The sequence below is a fragment of the Ischnura elegans genome, chromosome 4 (assembly GCF_921293095.1).
Source record: "Ischnura elegans chromosome 4, ioIscEleg1.1, whole genome shotgun sequence".
Lineage (NCBI taxonomy): Eukaryota > Metazoa > Arthropoda > Insecta > Odonata > Coenagrionidae > Ischnura > Ischnura elegans.
Genome location: NC_060249.1, coordinates 123,747,957 through 123,769,059, shown reverse-complemented (window position 1 = coordinate 123,769,059; position 21,103 = coordinate 123,747,957). Strand labels below are relative to the sequence as shown.

Sequence of the window (21,103 nt, the reverse complement as noted above, 5' to 3'; positions counted from 1 at the left end):
GCTAGAAGGCCTACTTTCCAGATTCCTTTACCTTTGTGGCTGTTACGGATAAAGCCGTCTCCGTAAGTTACAACAGTGCCATCTTCATAGCGTAAACTTACTATTCATTACGTTACAATCACGTCGTCAATAGGAATTAAAGTGGTGAATTTGCAGTCAAGGGCTATATTTCGACGCTATGAAGATTCTGAATTCTGGAATGACGATCGTATCTTTGACAATAGGGGAAAAGACCGCAATACGGTCTCGGTACGCAATCTCAACGTGGCGTTGTAGTGACTGAATGCTGAGTACAACAATGAAGCCCCGTGACATCTCAATAATAACGAAAATGGAAGAACTAAATTACGTATTTATCATGCTCACTTCCTGACAAATATCCGTTGCGAGTCCTACATTCACTCGAATAAAATATACTTTCAATATAAAAAAAATCGCCGCTTCAGTTAAATAATGATATAGCCGGAATTAGCCAATCAGTTGTCTTCCTTCTCCCGGAAGAGCCGCGGGGAGGGGAGAGGGATGACGTGAGCGGGAGATTATCAATATCAATCTTTGCAACTTACGTAAAAACCAAAAATTCCCTATCTTTCTTATCCCTACAGTGAGGTCACTACTTAACTCCATTAGTAGACGTTATCTCTCATTACAACGCTAGGTGTAGGGATGATCCATTGATATTTTTCCTCAAATGGCTAACAAAGCAGCCTAACAATTACACACTGTCTTCGCGTTTTTCATGAAAAACCACCCATTTCCGATAACCCACAAGTTGTCGCAAGACAGATTGTCTGCTTCAGTCTATACCAGGCAAAACTGCAGAATCACTTAATCAGCCTTTTTTTCATTTGCGAAAATTACAGAGACATTCATTTATGATATTACAGGTGACCTTGGCTTTACGAAAATAGAACGAATGTAATAAATTTTTTTTACATAGGATAACCCTTATATAGAACTAAAATTTTAAGGAAATTACCCACATTCAATTGTGAATTATAACTGAATTTGATCCAAAACGACACTTCCACATACAATAGTTTCAGGAATTTTATCTTGCTCAGAAAAATATTTCTTCCCTAAAAATGATACTGCTTAGGAAATAACCCGCAACTATGCAATTATGACTTATCAGTTAGTTGGAAAACCTGGCTAATTCACAATACATTAAGTCTTCTTAACTATAAGATAATCTGCAAATATTGAAATTCAACCACATGCTCAGTTCAATGAAAAATATGAGTTCAGAACTTTACTCAATGTTAAAATAAGCATTATCATAACTATGATCTTCTTCCACAGACCTCTCAAAATTTCCTATTACTAGAGCCATTACATATCAACTGCATTTCCAAAAACAATGAGCCTTCCACTACACTAACACATGAGAAATGCATTCTCTTTGAATTACTCATTATGTAAGGAAAGTCTTAGAAATTGCAATCTATAAACAAATTTTAGAGCTAATCAACATGGATCGAATTTGGCAGGCATGAGGATGTGAACAAGAACATGCAGATTTTTTTCTAACGCAATAGAATATGATTCAAAATCTGATGCTATCCTGGTGAATATATTCCAAAAAGGCCATTCGGGCTTCCAGCCAGGTGGCCTCCCTCCATTCTACCGACGTTTTGGAAGATGAGTCAGGTTCCATCCTCAGGGCTAATCATTTTTAGTGCTGAGGATGGAACCCGACCCGTGTTCTGAAACGTTGGCAGAATGGATGGAGACCAGCCAGCTGGAAGCCCAAATAGTCTTTTTCGAGAAAATGATTCAGTATAATACAGCACCTATTAAGACCACAAGAGCTGATGAATTAAGAGTAAGGGATAGCCAAAATTTTATTTCCTCAATCTCCAATACGCATTCAATGTTGCCCAATGGACTGAGGCTAAACTCATTTGGGTAAAAATTTGTACGCACCCCAATATCATACCTCAACTGAACAGCTCAATGCATTAGTAATTCAAGTTACAATCCCTCATTGGAAAAGAGCAATCACGTCTTCTTCAAACATTAGCCATAGCACAATACTCTTTCATTTTCAGCCATGTTGTAGGCTGAAATCAGAAAGTCTAATGAGCATCGATTTTTGCCAATGATTACAAGTTGAAAACTAAGACTGACATCATCAACTGTAATTGATAGTGAGATGAATGTGCTCAGGAATAAATTCTAAAACAAAAACTTGTAATTTCCCTTCAAATAATTAATAAAACTAAATTTAAATGTGAATAATAAATTTCCTTAAGCATGTGCATCATATAAAATATCCAACCTGTTGAAATGAATGCCATGACTAAACAATCAGCTTCACAAATGCGTATTTTCACTGCACCAACCACCTTTAACCATTGAGAAATTTATTAAGTAACCTTTATATTTGCTCCCAATTCAGTAAGGCATGAATAGCATGTGCAGAACAACTCAAATATCCCATCATACTCCTAATAAGTATATAATAAGGAAATAGAATTGCATGAAACCTAGAATACAGTCACATCGACACTGCACAACAAAGGAAGATATCCAATTTTAAAATAATCGTTCTACTTGACCATGCTTCGAACCTTGACCACCTCACCGTTTGTCAGATGCACAACCAATACTGCATTATTAGTGATGAATCAAAGTAGAATTAATCAAATTTCTGTTTTCAACTACATCTTTGGTAATTTTTACTTGTAATTGATACATTTTTTAAAAGTACTTTTACTTGTAATCTACATTAACCTAAACCACAGGTATAAAACGTAGGCAGAACATATTCACTTATGCCTAGAGTGCCTTTATCAAACATTTTAATTATTATTTTATGCAATGGCATCAAATAAATGTCGAAGAAAATATTGACAGTGATTGCATCGTGCGCACGAGCAAAATTAAAAGTACCTGTAATGATAATAGTAATCTTACTTACTACTTTTACAAAGAGTAATTAGTAATTGTAATTAATTACAAATTTTATAGTGTTATTGTAATTATTCACAATTAAATTTTTTCGATACTTCTCCCATCACTGATTATAGGCAGCATACATAACTGGCCATTGGGAAATATAGGTTCTAACTCCAGGCAAGTCACAATATCATCCCTAAAATAACATCAGCCTGACCTTCTCATCCATGACATAAATGCAATTGAAAATGGTAATGAAATTCTTGCAGTCAGTATAAAAAATACAAATTTAAAACAGTAGAGTAAGATCTGAACTCAAATTCTTCACTGTTTATAATAAACTCAAGAGTTGACCAGCAATGCTACTATTTCAACTCTGGCATCTGAATGGGAGTGTATTTCACAGTAAGGGTCATGGGAACTGAAGGGACCTGGATAGCTTAGGGGTTTGTGCAGTGGCCCAGAATTCCAAAGGTCTGTAGTTCAACTCCAGGTCCAGGGGAATTTTTTCCCACGGCAATTATAGAGCATTACATAAAAAAGAGAGAGAGCCCAACCTCGGGGTATTTCCAATTCCCCACACTCATAGAGACGTTACCTATGCATCTGGCGGCCAAGCGCACCCTGGGCATCCAACTCGCTAATACACACTTAATGCACACAAGAGATCTTCTGACTGACCCCATACAAAATGACCAAAGGCAGGCCACATCAACTTACCATTCACACATGACAGGAGAACGTCCACCACAGATGGTGAATCAAATCAAGGGCAATCGAGTGACACTCAACGTGTAGAAAACATTCTACGATCGGCTATAATAAGTCCATGATCATGCACTACAGTGACTTGGTGTTTTCTATATACAGACTGGTGAAAGACCAATTACACAGGTGTGGTTATAGTAACGGGCATGCTGGATGGATAAATATAAGCATAAAATCATCTTCAAATTTACAATTGGCTTGTCTGCCTCTGAACTGCTCACTATCAAACCACTGTGACGAAGTACAGGGCAATGTGACGGGTGGAGCGAGAGCTCAAAAAGACACACACTTGGACTCCATCGGAAAGATCGACAAGTCCCTTGCGAAGAAATCAATGTCTCACCACAGGAATGACACACCTCAGTGCTTTCCACGTATTGGCTTGACGCAAGAGAGGCATTGGCACCAAAAGAAAAGCTAACCGGAAGACAGCCAACACAGCTCGAGGGATGGATTGCAGAGACAACTGGTGGAGGGGGAGGGAACCAGACTCCAAAAGTTAGGATGACACCCACAGTAAGGCCTAAAAGATGAACTAAGAGGGGCTTCTAAGTTCCCAGCCATCTAGGTGCCTCAACACAGAAGTGTGATAACAGTGAGACTTATCGTATCTTTCCTGGAATTTCTGTCCACGATCCTCAACTGTTGTGAGCATGATTTAAAAATCCCAATGAATGAAATTCTGTCTTGCATTGTTCATAGAATATTGCTTATTAGGACAATCCACCAAACACTCTGTGAGCAAACATATTGATTCCATTCCACTCGGTAGAAGCATTCTCTGGAGCTCCCATTAAATCTGCATGTTTCAGTTTACCACCACACAGAAAAATGATAGCAAATCATAGCATTCATTTGTAGGAATGAAGCAGTGAATAAACACACACTACTCTTGACTTATGTATGCATGAGGAATTCTTGTTTGGCCGCAGGCATTACTTAGGAGCAGATAAAAGTAAGTTTTGGATTAATGAAGAGTTAACTTTCATGCTTTCCTATCACCTATGCATATGTTTTTAAATGCACACGCATGCCCCGCGGTGGAGACTGGGTGATTCTCATTCCACGATTTCATAGCCATTGGGAAGAAGCTTTGTTTGCCTGAATCTTCACCTTTCAAAACGGTACCATCGCATGCACCTGAAAGAGAAACGGGGAGGAGGGATGCAGGGCTCTGGGGCGTGGTGATATGATGGGAAACAGCCTCCTGAGTTTTTGAAAGATTTTGGATATCAAACCATGTGAACGTCCCATTGCAGTAATCATAACAGAAAAGAAGACAAAGAAACATTAGAATGAAGGATAATTTTGAAAACTGTTACTGGTGAATACATGAACTGAAAGTTAAACTAATTCATGCCATGAGAATAAAAAAAACAAGAAAATAATAAAACCTCTTCAAGCTACAAGACTAAATGAATTTAGGAAGTGTTATAAAGAGAGTAGTTAAAAAAAAAGTGACAGCAAGAAAGCCCAGTGTTCTTTGATTTGGCTCATTTTCGTTAGTTACATATTAGAAAAGAGATTGCAGGAAATGAAAACAGTAAATGAAAGAGAAAATACAAGTTAATTCTACAAGGAAAGAATATGCAATAAAATAAAAATATAGTCATGCTTCACTAAAGCAGTTTCTATGATTGTCCATCACAGAAATATGAATGTCTTTTTATGCTTCTGATAATCAAAATATTTCATCCACAAACAGAATGTAACAAAAAGTTACCCAGTGAAATGTACCCTACAGTACGTGAGAATTAGGAGCCCACACTTAGGAAAGGATGATCTCCAGGATTTGACAAAAAATGCAATCTTTTGGTTTCACTTAGACCATCCATAGCAAGTATTTTCAGAATCAGGTTTGATTGAGAAAATTACTCCCAAAATTGCACTGTGAAGGCTGTTTCCACGAATAAAATGGAATCAAATGCTCCAAAGACTCTCTCAAGGCGAATGCAGTGGAACTTTTTTATTTATTGACTTTAGGCATAAGATTTGTTTACAAAGTTTTGTATTTGACACTACATTTGCATAACAGAACTTCATTTGGAATGATAATAGAAATGTGAACGAATCCAGACACATTGAGAGTAAAACATCTGAATTAAAGAATATAATGGAGACACTCAAAAATTGGGCTGGTCGGCATATCTACGTTGCCCCTATTTCAAACATTAAAGCTGATAGAAAATGACAACATAGAGACACTTTCTGTGATAGGTATAAATTGGTTTCCAAAATGTTTCACTACAAAATAAAGATAAGAAGGCAACTCATAAACATAGTAAAAAATTAAAATCTTAATAAAAGTAGACATATTCAGTGTCAAGTATTCAAGTCAAAAGTACTCTGGAATGCAAGCTACAAATGAGCAACAAGTAACTCAAAATAAATGGAAAAAAATGCAAGTGAGGCGACTTAGTGAAATCTCTGTACGAAAAGGAGTTATGCGTTCTTTTTTTTGCCCCACAGTGTTCATGGAGGACTCTCTGAAGAAACTTCCCCATGAGCTTAAACCATGTATTATCAGGTATTTTTCAAGTTGCCTTTCAAGATCCATGACTTGATTGAATTTCTTATGCATAAAAATCACAATGAGCACTTTCTTCTTGCCTTGCATATGATAGATATATTCATAATGCGGAAAATAAATAAAGCCACAGCAAAATATAAATATTTAATTGCGGTTCACTGTTCAATGCCAGAATCAAGGCATACTCAATAACTAGGGGCTGGCAAAAGTTTAGAAGACAAAGAAAGGGTTTTCTCACATAAAATACTTGGTCCTCTCGGTCTCATGAAAATAAACGAAAAAAAAAATTGGATATGGTTCCATAAATTTTACAGAGACCTCAGCAGATTAATGTTGAGAATGATGTGGAAGCCAAAATATATCAAGCTTGGCAAGTAAGTCGCTCATATTTGCAGTGTTCCACCAATTTCTCATGCCTCACTTCATATGGTGTTTTAATAAACCAATCTAAGCTCTCATTAATTGAACAGAGCAATTTGAGTCAAATAAAAATAAAAAATCAAGCTGTTTCTAAATTATTGAATCTTCAATTGAAAAAAAGAATAATGCGCCGATAGCCCACATGTACAGCAACCATCTTAACTAGCAACTTAGGGATTATAAAAATTGCTTATCATTTAATGCTTAAGAGATTTCATTCAAGAATAGCATGCATGCTCGGAAGTGTAAAAAACGAGTAAAAAACATGTTTATATCTCACGTTTCCATGTCAAAATGTGTCAAGAAATGATTAAAGTGAATAAGTAAATAAAAACTGTGTGTAAAACAGTGCTGAATCAATGCATACAAAGATTAAGATATAAAACAGCAAGGTGTGGTTTCTTCTAGCCTCCTAATCCAGCACCAAAACTTGATAAAAACAATACATTTTCAATATAAATTGATTTAAGAGATTTACACACTTAATTGCCTGAATATTTCACCGTCAAATAAAAAAATAATGACTCATATTCACCAAACCAATGGGTGTCAGAGATTTCACAAAGCATGATGATTGAGAACATACTCAGGCTAAAGCCAAGTTAAACCTTGTTTTCACTGCCATTACCAACTTATACGAGAAAGGAATGAATAGGAATGTTATAATCAGCAAGAGCAAAGTAAATCACAAATAAAATGAAAATTATACCATAACGTTGCTTCCAATTTTTAAAGCCTTAAGAAGAACTTTAAAGAATCTTAGTTAAAAAATTTAAAATACTGAATAATAACTGCAATATTATAACAATATGTGACAGGTTGGCTTGGGGGAAGACAGAAACAGCCACCTGAATCTACGATGCCCAATTAAAAGCAGAGGGCAGGGGAAGGGGTCGTCCTCCGCCCCCCACCCATTCCCTCACGACAACACGCACACCAAAGCATGATGGGGAAGGTCGGTGGCCTCAACTACAACTCCAGTTGAAATCATACTTTGAAATTGTATTAATAACCCAATAAAATTGAACAGCATATTTTATCAAACCTATTCATCTGCTGGAATCCCAATTCTTCACTCTCTGACCTGATTTAAATGTCAATAAATTGTGATAACATGATTTCTTTTGAACTACCAACAGGGAGACATCAGTCTTATATTCAGACACACCTTACATTTTAAGCCATAGCGATAATGAAATCACCAAAGTCTTTTGATCTCGTGTAAGCCTTTAAGTTATTGGATAAAAGTAAGTTAACTCTCTCAATTAATGTAAGAAAGACTAGATCATGGGGGCCACTGAAAATTCCCTCCTAGTAACAACTGGCAGTAGAACTGATGATCTCCCCAACAGGAATACAAAAGAGTGGAGAGAGATGAGAGGGAAGGAGTGAGCACAAAGAGCAAGCGACACGAGAAATGGGGGAAGACGACAATGGACTCGAGAGCTAACTGATGCAACCCACCGTGGTGCACCCTAAGGGAGGGACAATGACACGGGTCCAGCAGAAGTGGGAAGATTCTGCCACATTTAAGCGTTGGTTCCCAAGAACCGCACATCAGTGGCTGCATAAGGCTCGATGCACTGCAGAATGATCACGACTCACAGAGAGTAGTTTCTAAGGAAGTGCCAAATCACAAGAAACCATGATGGTCAGAAGCTGCTCACACAGTCACATTGCACAGAAGTGACTGAGATTTCTGGACCCCTTTTTAATAATAATATTAATTCAGCGGGAGTTTGGTTCTTTACCAAAAATGTATAAAAAAGCGATGCTTCGTTACTTTTAGCCCTGATGATGGAAAATACTATTCCCAAAACATCGACCAAATAGCTTTTTATTCATTTATCATAAAGACCCAAACTCCAGATAAAATAATATTATTACAAGCGACACAGTTCTGTACATGACACTGTTCTGAGCATGAGACAGTTCCGTGATCACACGGTGTGATAGTGCCCTCATGCTATCCACAATGGTAGGAGACCAGCAGCACAGACCTCCCAATAAAGCAACTGGCACATCACGCCATCAAAGCAAAGAAGGCATTGTTCTGGGTCACCAGGACTTCATGATCTCACTCTGACTGACCAACCCATAAGCTCTCTTCCCAGCAAATAAACAAAACAAGAAGGATGATCTTGAATATGAAAACAACTAATTAAAAGATGAAGATAAGACATTGAACCCCATGATATTTATAGCCAGTGAATGCCGATAGCTAAGCGACAGTTTAAAAAGAAGAGTAAATGGAACCCCTGAGCAAAGAACTGATTAGGAAGACTTCAGCTTCCAGTTCCATCACTGTAATAAATTACAACCTAAAGACAACTGAAAAGCAATGAAGTCGCGGCTTATGATCTGAGGTGGTCAAATGTTTCCTTGAGAATATGCATGTATCTAATTTTTCTGTGTTTAACAATGACCTCTAGTTGTGGCTATCAAATGGCTATGCAATCCCTGTTCTACACTATTCCATGACCTCTTGTCCTGGAAGAGGTATTCCTGTTAGATGTGTCAATTATTGGGGAGGGGTCATCAAAAATTTATCCACCGGGACTTATTCTTCTATTTAAAGGACACATTTGCAAGCACTTGTTGGCAAAGGTATCGTGATTAGTATATTTAGTCTCAAAGAAAAAATGTTATAAAAATGCAAATGATGGATTTAACTCAACCACAGAAAGGGCTGTTTTATTTCTCTCTGTTAAAATTTTATGGGCACAAAAATGTTTTTGCTGAAATTCCCTTCGAGCCTTAAGACTTGGCCAGAAACACGTTGGTCAGTAGTCAACGACGTTTGTTAAGAAGGAGGATGATGAGACAGATGCCACCTTAAGAGGCCAATCCAAGTCGCAATGGATTGTGATACACACTCACTCACCCATACACACACACACGTACAAGCACGCACACACTGTTTAGAAACAATGATGGAACATTTATTTAACATGGAAAACCGGTAATACTTGGAAGCATATGGAATGAGGAGAAAATTCTTGTGTAAAAATGAAAAGAATAGTAGGAGGCCATTTCTCATCACATGCAGCTCTCCGAGCCCTCGGATGGAATGGAGCAGATATGCACACCCTCAGCGCACCCTAATCGCCTCTCCTCTTCCCTCCCCCTCAGGGAAACAAAACAACACCCCTCCGTCACCACCCCGTAAACACAAATGATATGCCTTGCAATCCTACACTTCCCTCTTTTCTGCCTCTCATAAAATTTAGAAGATTGAGCAAATACCTCTGTAGGCATTTCAGGTATCCAACAACTGGAAATGGCAAAGCACCAGGGTATAGAAAAATTTTCAACCTCAACACTTACTTCCACCATTTGATGAAACAGTATTATGACAATTAAAGATCAAAAATAACAGGATGAGTTCAAAATGACTTCCCTTATTCTTCGAACTGGTGAAGACCACGGAATTCTATCAATTTTGCTAACTGCTTCATCGACCTCAGATCTCCAAGGTCAAGGCCCGGACTTGGTGCATCAGTTCGTGTGTGCACGTCCATCCCGCTATAAAATGACTACCTTTCTCTGGTTGCTGTTTACCTACAGACAGTGAGGGTGGCTGGTGTATAAGTGGTCCTATGTGGAGAGGGGAAGCCAAACCAGTTCCAAGAGACAGCTCAGAGTTGCCCAATTAAATAAATGGGTCGCCATAAAAGGGTGAGGAAAACACACCCCTAGTGCATAACAATAAACAACGGCAGCCACCAGGGTTACTGGCTAGTAATAACAATGTCTCCGGGAAATCCCCAATAGACATGCAAATATATACGATCTGATAAGTCATAAACAGGTGTGTAAATATAGATTTATATACTTAATAAGGTTTATATACCATAGATGCACAACAATGGGCAAAAATAATTTACGGGACGGGCTCTACACCAAATTGAAATATACAGGGTGATAAAATCAAAATGTGCTGCAACAATGAATGAACCTAAGTTGGCTATGCAACAAAAATCTCCATTCTGTCACACATGTAATAACAAAACGAAAGACATAAAAATCCTACTAAGCCATCAGGTATGAAGTGGACAACTCTGGTGCTATCATGTAATAGGGATCATCTCCCTTCCTCTAAACTAGAAGCTCTCAGACTTGACCAACCCTTGGGCCTGTAAGTTAGCCCCAAGACTCGAGACAGCTTCATCCTTTTCCTTGCCATCCCCATGGTGATGCCAACCTGAAGTGGCCGTCAGTCGGTACGATGGGTTGCCGCCTCCGTGGCTGATTGTCACAACTGACGATGGGCCACCGGCAGTGACGACCTGACCACCACTCACCCTGTATGGCGACGACAACACTTCTTGCTCAGGCTCGTAGTGGTCGTCTTCAGCAGCTTCCGACGATGTTGCAGGGAGCAGGGGGAGGGGTTTGGCCACCGCAATGCGAACAACGCCCCTTGGGGCCCCCTTGAGCGCCTGCACCGCTCGATCCAGCGAGGCATTCTCCAGGCGAGAGTCGTTCACGGCCAGCAGGCGATCTCCCGGAACCAGCCGTCCATCGGTCTGAGCCACTCCCCCGGGCACCAGGCTGCGGATGACAATCACTGTCTCGCTGGGATTCATGGGGTCCTGCAAGAGTGAGGGGGTGAGGGAACTCTTGAAATTAAGGAACTCTTGCCCTAGGCGGAGAGCGGAAGAAGGAAATTGAAACTTACAGTGGATAAAGAGTTAAGCAGGTTTTGACATCAACTGGATCATTGAAGGAAGTAAAAATTGACAGAAAAATAGATTATAAAATTCAATTTTTCTTGGAACCAAGCGTGCATTCTTCAAATATTAATTTACTCAATCATGTTAAGCCATTAAGTATTCATTTTATGTCGATGATGAATTCATTAAGATGATGTAGCTGAAGTCAAATGCTAACAATTGCAAAATCCTGGCCACATAATATGACCGTGATGCCTTAAAAGAACAAGTTTACACAGAAAAGCCAGATAGCAGAGGACCTCCACAACACTCAAAGATGCCATGGAGAGACCAAGTATGTAATAGTATTCATGGAAACAATGGGGGGTCAGAAGGACGACACACATGATCCGAAGAAGTGGAGATAAGGCAAGGACAAATAACAGCCTGCACATCAACTACTTTAGCAGTAAGCCATCATTTTTAGTCTGTGGTGAGACTGGGAATTATCTAAAATAGTGAGACCTGAATTAATAAACAGTGCTAGAAAATAAATTGAAATTGTTAGTATTTAGAATGCTGAGATGGACACAGGGGAAGTCAAGGAGAGAATAAGACACGATTAAGAATGAAAAAATCTTTAAGATGGATCCTGATAGTGGTGATGACACCAACAATAGCTCATGAAAGACCTTCAGTGATATAAGTATGCAGCAAGGTTCAGGAAAACCCAAGTATGAAGTCCTGGATCTGTAGGTGGAGCGGCAGATGTCAAGAGGAAGACCAAACATATTGTGAATGAATTATGCATTAGGGGGCCTCGCTTCGCCACTTTATTCTCAAAGCAAATTGTAATTCTCAGAAGTACTCCCCTAACCTAATCCATATTACAAATATGATTTTTTTCCTAAGTGATTCATATCTTCTGCCAGAATTTCGGCCTTAAACTTTCTAACTTTTATTTAAAAAAAATAACGAATTAAGCATTTCTTTTTTCAGTCAAAGGGATCATGTTTTTGGACCAAGATAGAGCAATCATGAGAAATATAGACTTAAAAGCCTCTCTATAAGCAGGTTTTGTACTATTTTCCACAACCTATTTGACTTAACATATTGCTCTTCGCAGTCATAACAGTTGGGTGCCTGGCATGGATTTTGAAGAACAACCAACAATGAAAGAATAAATTATCAATTTTCTCCAATAAAAACAAAAATGAAGTGTAAATGACATAAAAAACACCCTTGATGGTTGGAATTTAGATTAAATAATAGAACCCAAAGAATCTCAGAAGTATTATTTTGCCTTAATGCCACAGATCCAGATAAAAAATGTGCACATGATAGAAAGCGATACCATACATAGAACAGAAAACAGCTCTCAGGAAAGACCTGATACAGCAATTATAACTAGGAAAGATATCCAGAAAAAAATCTGCACATAAATAGATAAAGAACTGAAAACAGTTCACAGGAAAATGTCAATTCAGCCATTAATATTAGGTAAGATTGACAGAAATGACCAACAATGATTAATTCAAGTTTTCATCGTTCACTCAGAATCATTATTAAGTGTGAGGATTTCTGATAAAATATAGTTCATTGATTAAAATCCTTACAACAACCCCAAAAATAGGATAATTCAAGTTAAGGTCCGTGAAGTCTGTAAAATAATTCACACCACTCTTCTTCCAACATGAAAATTATACAGCTACCAAAAGATAACATTTGAATTGTTGAAACTTAGTTCTCAAAATAAAAATATTCCAGTGGAGCTACAAAGAAAGCATTTCATTTCAAAATGAGTAAGTTCCATTAGATTATACTACTTGCCCTATCCCACTGCCTGGTAACAACTTTCCCGAGGTCGAAAGGGGGTCACTCTAATGGTACAGCCTCCACTAGTGACATGTAAGAGGTTGTGAAATCGAACTCTCTTTGGCTGCCTCTGTGAGGATGCCAAAGAGAAAGAGAGAGCACATCCTGAATGATGTTCCCTCCTTTACTTCACAAATATTTCCAAAAGTCTCCCTTTGCCACAGAGACCCAATGCCAGCCTGCTACGTGACCACCACAGCAGTCCATAGGCTTAACAGGCCCTTATACCTACTGCCCTCATGCTTCTTTGGGTGGTTTCCTATTATTTTTTTATTGCCTAAATCGAGAGATTATTACTCCTGGAGTACACATTTCACGCTTCTAGATTTTTAAATGACGATATCTATTTTTTGCGATTAAATGAAAAGTAAAAATTTTCAAGCGCGCAATAATGCGACAGCTAAGTAGGAATGCCGTGAAAACTCCATGTGACGTCGTTCTGGTTCCTGCTGCCTCAAGTGAGGTGACCTTGGGGTGAGGCTTTGAGCACTGATACGACGCAGGATACTAGCAGGTAGCAGAGTACCCTGCTAGCAGGTAGCCCTTGGCTTAATTATGGATTATTATGGACCTTATCGAACGAAGGAAACTTTCCGATCGTAGGCAGTTTTAAGTGATTATTAAGACATGTTTCCCTGAGCTCTGTGCATCATGCATGCATTGGTAATCTCAGCGATGTAAAACTCCTATCTACTCGTATAGAAACTAGGTCCCTGTGACGTCACGTGGAGTGGCATCGCATGGACGCCAATCTGGCCTTTTTCAAATGAGGATAAAATTTATCACTGCCATTCGTCTAAACTGGGTTTTCTAAAACCAAATAATTTGTATATTATGAATACACTAATGGTGGGTAACGAATCGAAATCAATGCCTTTCGTTTTCTTTGATGAAGGAAACTTCCCTATTGAATTGCTTGAGACGACAGCAAGCAAAAAGCCAGCTAGAAATGTGAACGCTAGGCAAATGGCCACAGTTGGCCATCTCCTGAAATCAGTTGTCTACAAAAACTAACTCAGACAGACAAGGGACTTGAATGGGGAGAGTTAAGGGTTTGCGTTTGCTTGCAGGTCTCTGGCCACCACCTCCTTCAAGGCATTTGCAAACGTAAAGACAACAATATACCCCCCTCACCTGATAGTCCAGGATGCTGAAGCCTAATCCTCTTTCTCCCTTGACAAGTTCGATGACCTGCGGCTCGGAGCTCCACATGGCGAGGCCCGTGAGGGGCTCGAGGGAGCGTGAGCGCATCTTGGCAGAGAGCCCCACCACACTGCCCAGGCCGAGACTCATGTCGCTCGATGGCACAGCGTCAGCCGATGGCCCAGATGACGAGCCAGGGGCCGAGGAGGACGATTGGGAAGAGTACGTGGGCGTGGTGGGTGCGTGAGACGTGGCACCGGGCGTGTGGGCTGCTGACGAGACTGTGGCAGTTGCTGTCGAAGAGGATGCCAATGATCCATCCGATTTGGCCTTGACCAGACGATCTGTGGCGGGCAGCAGGTTCTGCAGGCTACCCCCAAGGATGCTCTGCGACATGGAAGGATAGATGAATGTTGAAAAACTCACTATGAGAGCACACTCTATGTCAAGGTATGATAGTGAGGCTAAGGGAAAGAGCAGACAATTTTAAACCAGGTTTGGTCAAAATAAACAACAATACAGTAGAGATTTGGCTATCTGTAATCATTCATGATTATATACTAAGAAATACATGCTTTAATTCCTACAGCAAACTTTGTCTTTTTCTTTTGGGCCCATTCCGTTGAAAAATGAGAATTTTTGAGGTTGGTAGGGGTTTGAAAGGGAGAGGAGAGACATGGGGAAGGAAAGTGAAGGGCAAATTATCCATCTAGCTGTTGATTGAACAATTGATAATCAAAGCTCCAATGCGCTGCCAAATACAAGATTCAGAGGGCTCAAAAAATCAGAAATATCATGAGAAGCTAAAATATGAAAGCTCTGTAAATCCATAAGAAGCATTCTACAACCATTGAAAACGTCGAATGAAACTACGATGCACTGCAACTCTACAATGCCCCTAAATGACCAAAAGAGAAGGATAAAAAACAAATATTGACCTAATATTCAAGGAATATCTCTAAGATCAATGAATTTCAATCTGCCTATCGAATTGAACCAATCCAACTAAACAGTAGATAATGAAACTAAAAATAATAAAAAAAGAAAATTTTCAATCCAGCATCCACAGATGCTAGAACTTAGCTCTTACCCTAGCTGCAAATGCTGCCCTGTCCTGAGCTGTGTCAATGAGGAGACGATGCTGTGGTTGTGCATCAGCTGACTTACGAGCGCACACCATCCTCACGTGCATGGGCAATTCCTTCAGATTGGCCACCACCTCCACGTGGTTAAGCCCAAGCAAACGGCAACCATTCACCTGCAACACCATAATAGAGGCATTAGCTCGATTACGCACACTAATCACCACCATCTAGACTGAGAGTGTTAGTCTGAGGGTAGCCAAAACACTGTTGAGACAGTCTCCCCATGTATTTCCCAAAATTTGCCTGAAAGAAAATGACTGGACACAAGCAACATTGCAATAAACACAACAGAATGCTAATTGCACCAATTTGCATGTTCATACATGCATCCAGTGACGATGCCTGCCCACACAGCAGCAAATGAGTCAGCGACATTTTTCCGTTCAAACTACTTCGTTAGCTCAGACTCTTGTTGCCCTATTGCACCGTTCCATTAAAGATAGCATTAGTAAAGGAAGATTAAAGAAAGAATACTAAAGGAAAATTACAATGCACAATGGTACAGTATAGAATGGTAACTTTGGGTGCCCACTTAAGAACTGCTCCAATTGAATTTGGATCCTCAATTAACTTGTTCATTTTATGATGCAGAGGCTGCCGACATTGCGTTTTGATGCACATCAACAAGCTCTATTCTAAGGTGCAACAAATCCCATGATAACCTTCAATGAATTAGTTTGAAGAAAGAATTTGATGAAAATTTTACATGAACACATGCAGAACCTAACAATGAAATCCTCAACTCTTACAGCAATGATGTTAAAGCAATTTGTTTGAACTATTGCACTAATGCAGATTTCTCACGAAAAGTATCATCATTAGAGTATTATCATTTAGAAAACAATGAGGAAATGAAACACAACATAGATGTTGAACAGTTTCACTTCCTTGATAAAGCCAATTGACTCAATAATTTCCAAACTATTAATATGAGGTAATTATGAGGCTGTTCTGCACGGGAAATTTAAAATGTTATACAAGTTGGAGAACCATTACACCATTATTATTGCTTGCATTAACGTATCTAGATTCCTATTCCAATCACATTCACTGGTTTCAAATGACAGGATAGCACATTTCGAAAGGGGATCCCACAAGAGGAAAGAGGATGAATACCCACAAGCATGCAGAAATTACCTATTGTGAGACTTTTTGGCAAATTTTCAGCTATAAACATCAATACTTATCTTGGATTTGAATATGAATACATGTCTAAGAAAAATTATGAGATGAAATGTGGGGTTCAATCTGCCATTTTCTATTTCAATAGGCTTTCACAGGTGGGAATGTTTTAGATTCAGGACCATCTTATATTCAGGAGGATATAAGTATGCATAGTAAGTAAAGTAAATATATATATATATGTATAGTAATTCAAAATTGATACTTTCTACATCCATGGGTGTGTGTAGATTTTCTGAAAAAATATCCCTTCAATTGGCTTCTCCATTCTACAAAAATAATAAAAATTCATTAAAGCAATAGCCCATTAGATAACTTTACAGACTTACCAATTGATCGAGTAAGTTTACTCATTGGAAATCAAGTACAGGGGATGCTGCACTAAATGGTGATTGGACAAGACCTGCTTTCAATAACTCTCTACATAAAGATTTGCAACTTCATGTTTGTAAGAAAGAGTGACCCCACTCAGCGATGGTCTGCCCAGGGTGATTTAGAGGGTACATATTGGGCACAGATGAGAACATTACAAAATTAAACTATGATTGATAGGGAAGAAAATTTTCTATTCAACCTCAATGTAATTAATCAGAAAAGGACTCTTTTGCAATAACAAAAGAGAGTACCAAATGAATTAGCCTGGCTCAAAAATCTCACCACGAGTCCCTACTTTTATAGGGCACTGAACTATGCCAGTTGCTTGAATGTTAACGTAAGTTTGGTGATTTTGGACAAGCATAAGCTTAACCCAAGTGTCCATCAATAGTTTTAACATAACTGATGGACTTTATGGAAACTTCTACAGGAGGAGTTGAACATATTGTGTACCTTAAATCATCAATTTTCCAATACATTATACTACCAACAGCTGAATGCAGTGGTCACATTAATGGCAAACTATCCAAGTTTTAGTGGCAATTATTACTACACTGATACGAATATCCCTTATGAAAGGAGCACACATAAATAATATGGACATGCCAAAAGAAAATTTAATCATATGAATTGGCATACAATATCAAAGAGTGTACAGCAACAATTGGAGGCATAGCAAGTGTGGTACTCACTTCAAGTAGTTCATCGCCGGATCTCAGTCGGCCATTCCTTCCCACAGGCCCCTCTGGCAGGATAGATCGAATGTAGTGGTGGGGGCGAACCTCCCGACCCCCCTCCACGTCCACAGTGCCCTCCAGGCTGATGCCAAGGCCACCACCCTCACCGAATTTTGAAAGCTGAGCAACCTGGAGTGAGCAAAGAAGCAAACTTATCCCAATTTGAAAACAGATGGCACACCAATCGGATTTCCAATATGATTGCTTCTGCTGTGATTGTGAATTGCTCAACTATCAGTTAGGTAATATCAAGGAAAAAATGTAACCATCAAAAAATGGATTAAGAATATCTACAGATGTGTAAGAGGCGGCCATGGGTATTCCTCTCTTTATTTCCTTTCCAACCAAAGCTCAGCATTTTCTCCTTCCCTTTCATTTCCCACGCTCTCCACAACCCAGCCCCTTTGGCCGCAGGAAGTGCTTGCATTAGTGATAGACTTAGTCGGTCATTCTCGTGATCCCAATCACGGTGACAATTCATTTCAGTGACTCTGTCATGAACGGGAGGTCATGATTGAATGGGTCATGATTGTGGAAAGTGGACGGCAATCACGACCGAGTAGGCAATCACGACTGCGTAGACAATCACGACCGAGGGGGCAATCACTACCCTGTTGTCAATCATGACCCGCTTATCGCTTTCTTCTTAAGGACAATATCTATGTATATCTTGTTAAAGGAGAGATGAGTTGTTATTATCATTAATCTATAAAGTTTTTTTTTTTCATTTATTAAAACGAGAAACTAGTTAATTTTTATCTTAATTACTTCCAAAACATTTACAAATACAGAATGTGCCTTAATTGTTGTTTATTACACTCCTTTTATTGTTTTTCAAGGTACAGAATCAACGATAATTTCCAATCATTCGTGACCCATAGGGTTAGTGATCAATATTTTATTATGGAAAGTCAATATTAATAATGGAACTGATTGAAAGGCATGAGAGATAAATGGGCTCTTTCAAGATTTTCGGCATATCACCTGAGATATGAAGGCCATAGGTACCCTGAAATGTCGATTATGGAAAACTTTACAATTATTACGAACATTGTCTCTAAAAGTGATTACAATACCATGCCATTCATCACCACGAGTGAAAGAGCAGTCAAAAACGGTCAATTCAGGTCGCGAGTGACGTTCATCAACCGCGACATCTTCGAAGAATGATAGCGATTGGACTGTGTTTGAGAATGACCTATGCAATGAGCAATCACGAATGACCTAATGGCTGGCGATTGACGGAGAACGACCACGATCACGAATGACCTGCATCTAGAACAATCATGAATGACCGACGATCGCGACTGATGGAAAACGTCCACGGTCACGAACGACCGACGGGAGGAAATGACCCTCTCGGTCATCTGAATGATCCTGTTCACCGATCAATCTCGGAGATGACCCTGGTCACATGATTCGATCGTTCATGACCGACCCATCACTAGCTTGCATTGCCACGTAATAGGTAAGACATGCTGTGAACGTGATCTCGCCTTGCACCCGAGCCAATAACAAGAAGATGAAAAGAGAGGTAGTCAGTCAGATATGTTAATGAAGTGACACAATGAAGCATGAGTTTGCCTGACATGTGTTCCTCCTTTTTTCTGTGTGACTTTTCCTGACCTTCTCTGGCAAACAACAAAAATGAGAGAGCCACGGCAACTAACAAATACAATGAAAAACCTAAGTCTGGGGAAACATGGACATGGTCACCCTTTCCATTTTCCCTGGACCAGAGTGATTTGATAAGAATGTTACTGTCTTTTCTCCTAGCAGTATCCATGAATTGCCAATGACCTTTTGAATTACCATTACAGAAATTTATAGACAATTTATAAAAAATATACAAGGTCCTCTTTTTGAAGCCATTTTCGCTCACTATCCCTCACTCGCTTATCCACTATTCTGGAAGTCACACCATGTAAGCTCAGACCTTCTAGCAGAAAAATCAAGAACTAGCGATATAATTCAAGGTGGTGTCAAGAGAGCCAACTGAAACAAACTACATACTCACCACAATCTCACAGTCTGGGCCCATTATCTTGGACCACTTTGCCTTCACGGCTGCCTCCACCGCTGGATCCAACTCCCCATCATACGTGGTCGTGATCAGCCGCTCGACATCAACATCCATGTTGAGCGCCTCCAATGCCTGGTGGGGCGAGGACTCCTCCTCCCCACCCAGCACCCCACCACCCCCCAACCCCTCCAGCAGGACGGCAGAGTCAATGGTTGTGTGCGACTCCCCTTCCGGCTCAATCTCCGTTGTCTCATCCTCCTCACCGTCCTGCCAGCAAAAAATTAAAGACATCGATATTAAGATCCATGGAACACAATCTCAAGCCATGAACAAATCACCGAGCAGGAATGGAGGAGAATCAGAAAATGAGAGAGAGATGCCACTTCACACATCTCATACCACACCTTGAAGACCAGCTGAGCATATGGGATGCGGTGCAGAAAGATTTAATCCACGACTTTCATAAAATACAATCAAAAGCTATGTAATTCACCAATAACTGCTACGAGATAATTGTGAGCATTCATACATACTTCAATGTACTACAGAAGGTGTATTTCTCACAGGAAAAGCATTTAATGAAAATATTTTCAATCATATGAGGCATGAAATCATGGAAACATGATGTTATTTTGCACTCAACAACAAAAACTTATAATAGTTTCATAACTAGTTTTACTGAATAGAGGCATCTTTAGGTAAAATAATGACATCAATGAAAAATGACACTAAAATGTCTGTGGAAAAGTACAAAATCACATCATGAACATGCAATAAAAATTTTAAGGGTTTTAAATTTTCTGGAGAGAGGAGCATGACTGACCGTGCTGCTGAGCTGGACGTGGGGCAGCGAGGTGGCCGAAGGTGACGAGGGTGTGGGAGGCGGGAGGATGCCCACACTGATGACGCCATTGCCCCCAGAGGGCGGCACCACTCCCGATAGAAGGGGCTGCTGTCTCTGCACCCCACCCAGCCCCCCTTGCCGCCCCTGCAAGAGCTCGCTGTTGGCAATCGCCTGCTGCAACTGCTCATACTTGGGTCCTCGAAGGTAGCGCTCCAAACACAGGCGCACTGTTCGGCCTGTCCCTCTTAGCACCTCCACAGCACCATGATTCGTGTAGCCTTGCAACGAACGCCCGTCCACCTAAGGGAAAGGACCATAAATTGTACAGCACCTTAACTGCCACGCCCATTTTAGTGGTTGGCAATGAAATGCCATGCTAGTCATAATGACTGACCAAGGTGCAACTAAATCCCAGCAGATTTCTGGCCAAGAAAAAATTTTAGAGAAGGATTGAGACCGAATTCATCATTATGATTGCAGTACTTCCAACCGGAGGAAAATTCAT

At 39.7% G+C, this 21,103-nt stretch overlaps 1 protein-coding gene across 1 annotated transcript in view; it reads right to left on the bottom strand.

Annotated features, from left to right (window-relative positions):
* Window positions 1–5,620: 5,620 nt before the first annotated feature.
* The window catches only part of LOC124158010 (patj homolog), a 142,693-nt gene continuing 127,210 nt past the window's right edge, over window positions 5,621–21,103 (bottom strand). Inside the window, exons 12-17 of the mRNA XM_046533154.1 lie at window positions 20,578–20,898; window positions 19,749–20,021; window positions 17,687–17,860; window positions 15,383–15,550; window positions 14,284–14,679; window positions 5,621–11,214 (exon numbers count right to left, since the gene is read on the bottom strand). Coding sequence (XP_046389110.1) covers window positions 10,723–11,214; window positions 14,284–14,679; window positions 15,383–15,550; window positions 17,687–17,860; window positions 19,749–20,021; window positions 20,578–20,898 — 1,824 coding nt within the window. The 3' untranslated portion in view covers window positions 5,621–10,722. The remainder of the gene's footprint in view (window positions 11,215–14,283; window positions 14,680–15,382; window positions 15,551–17,686; window positions 17,861–19,748; window positions 20,022–20,577; window positions 20,899–21,103) is intronic.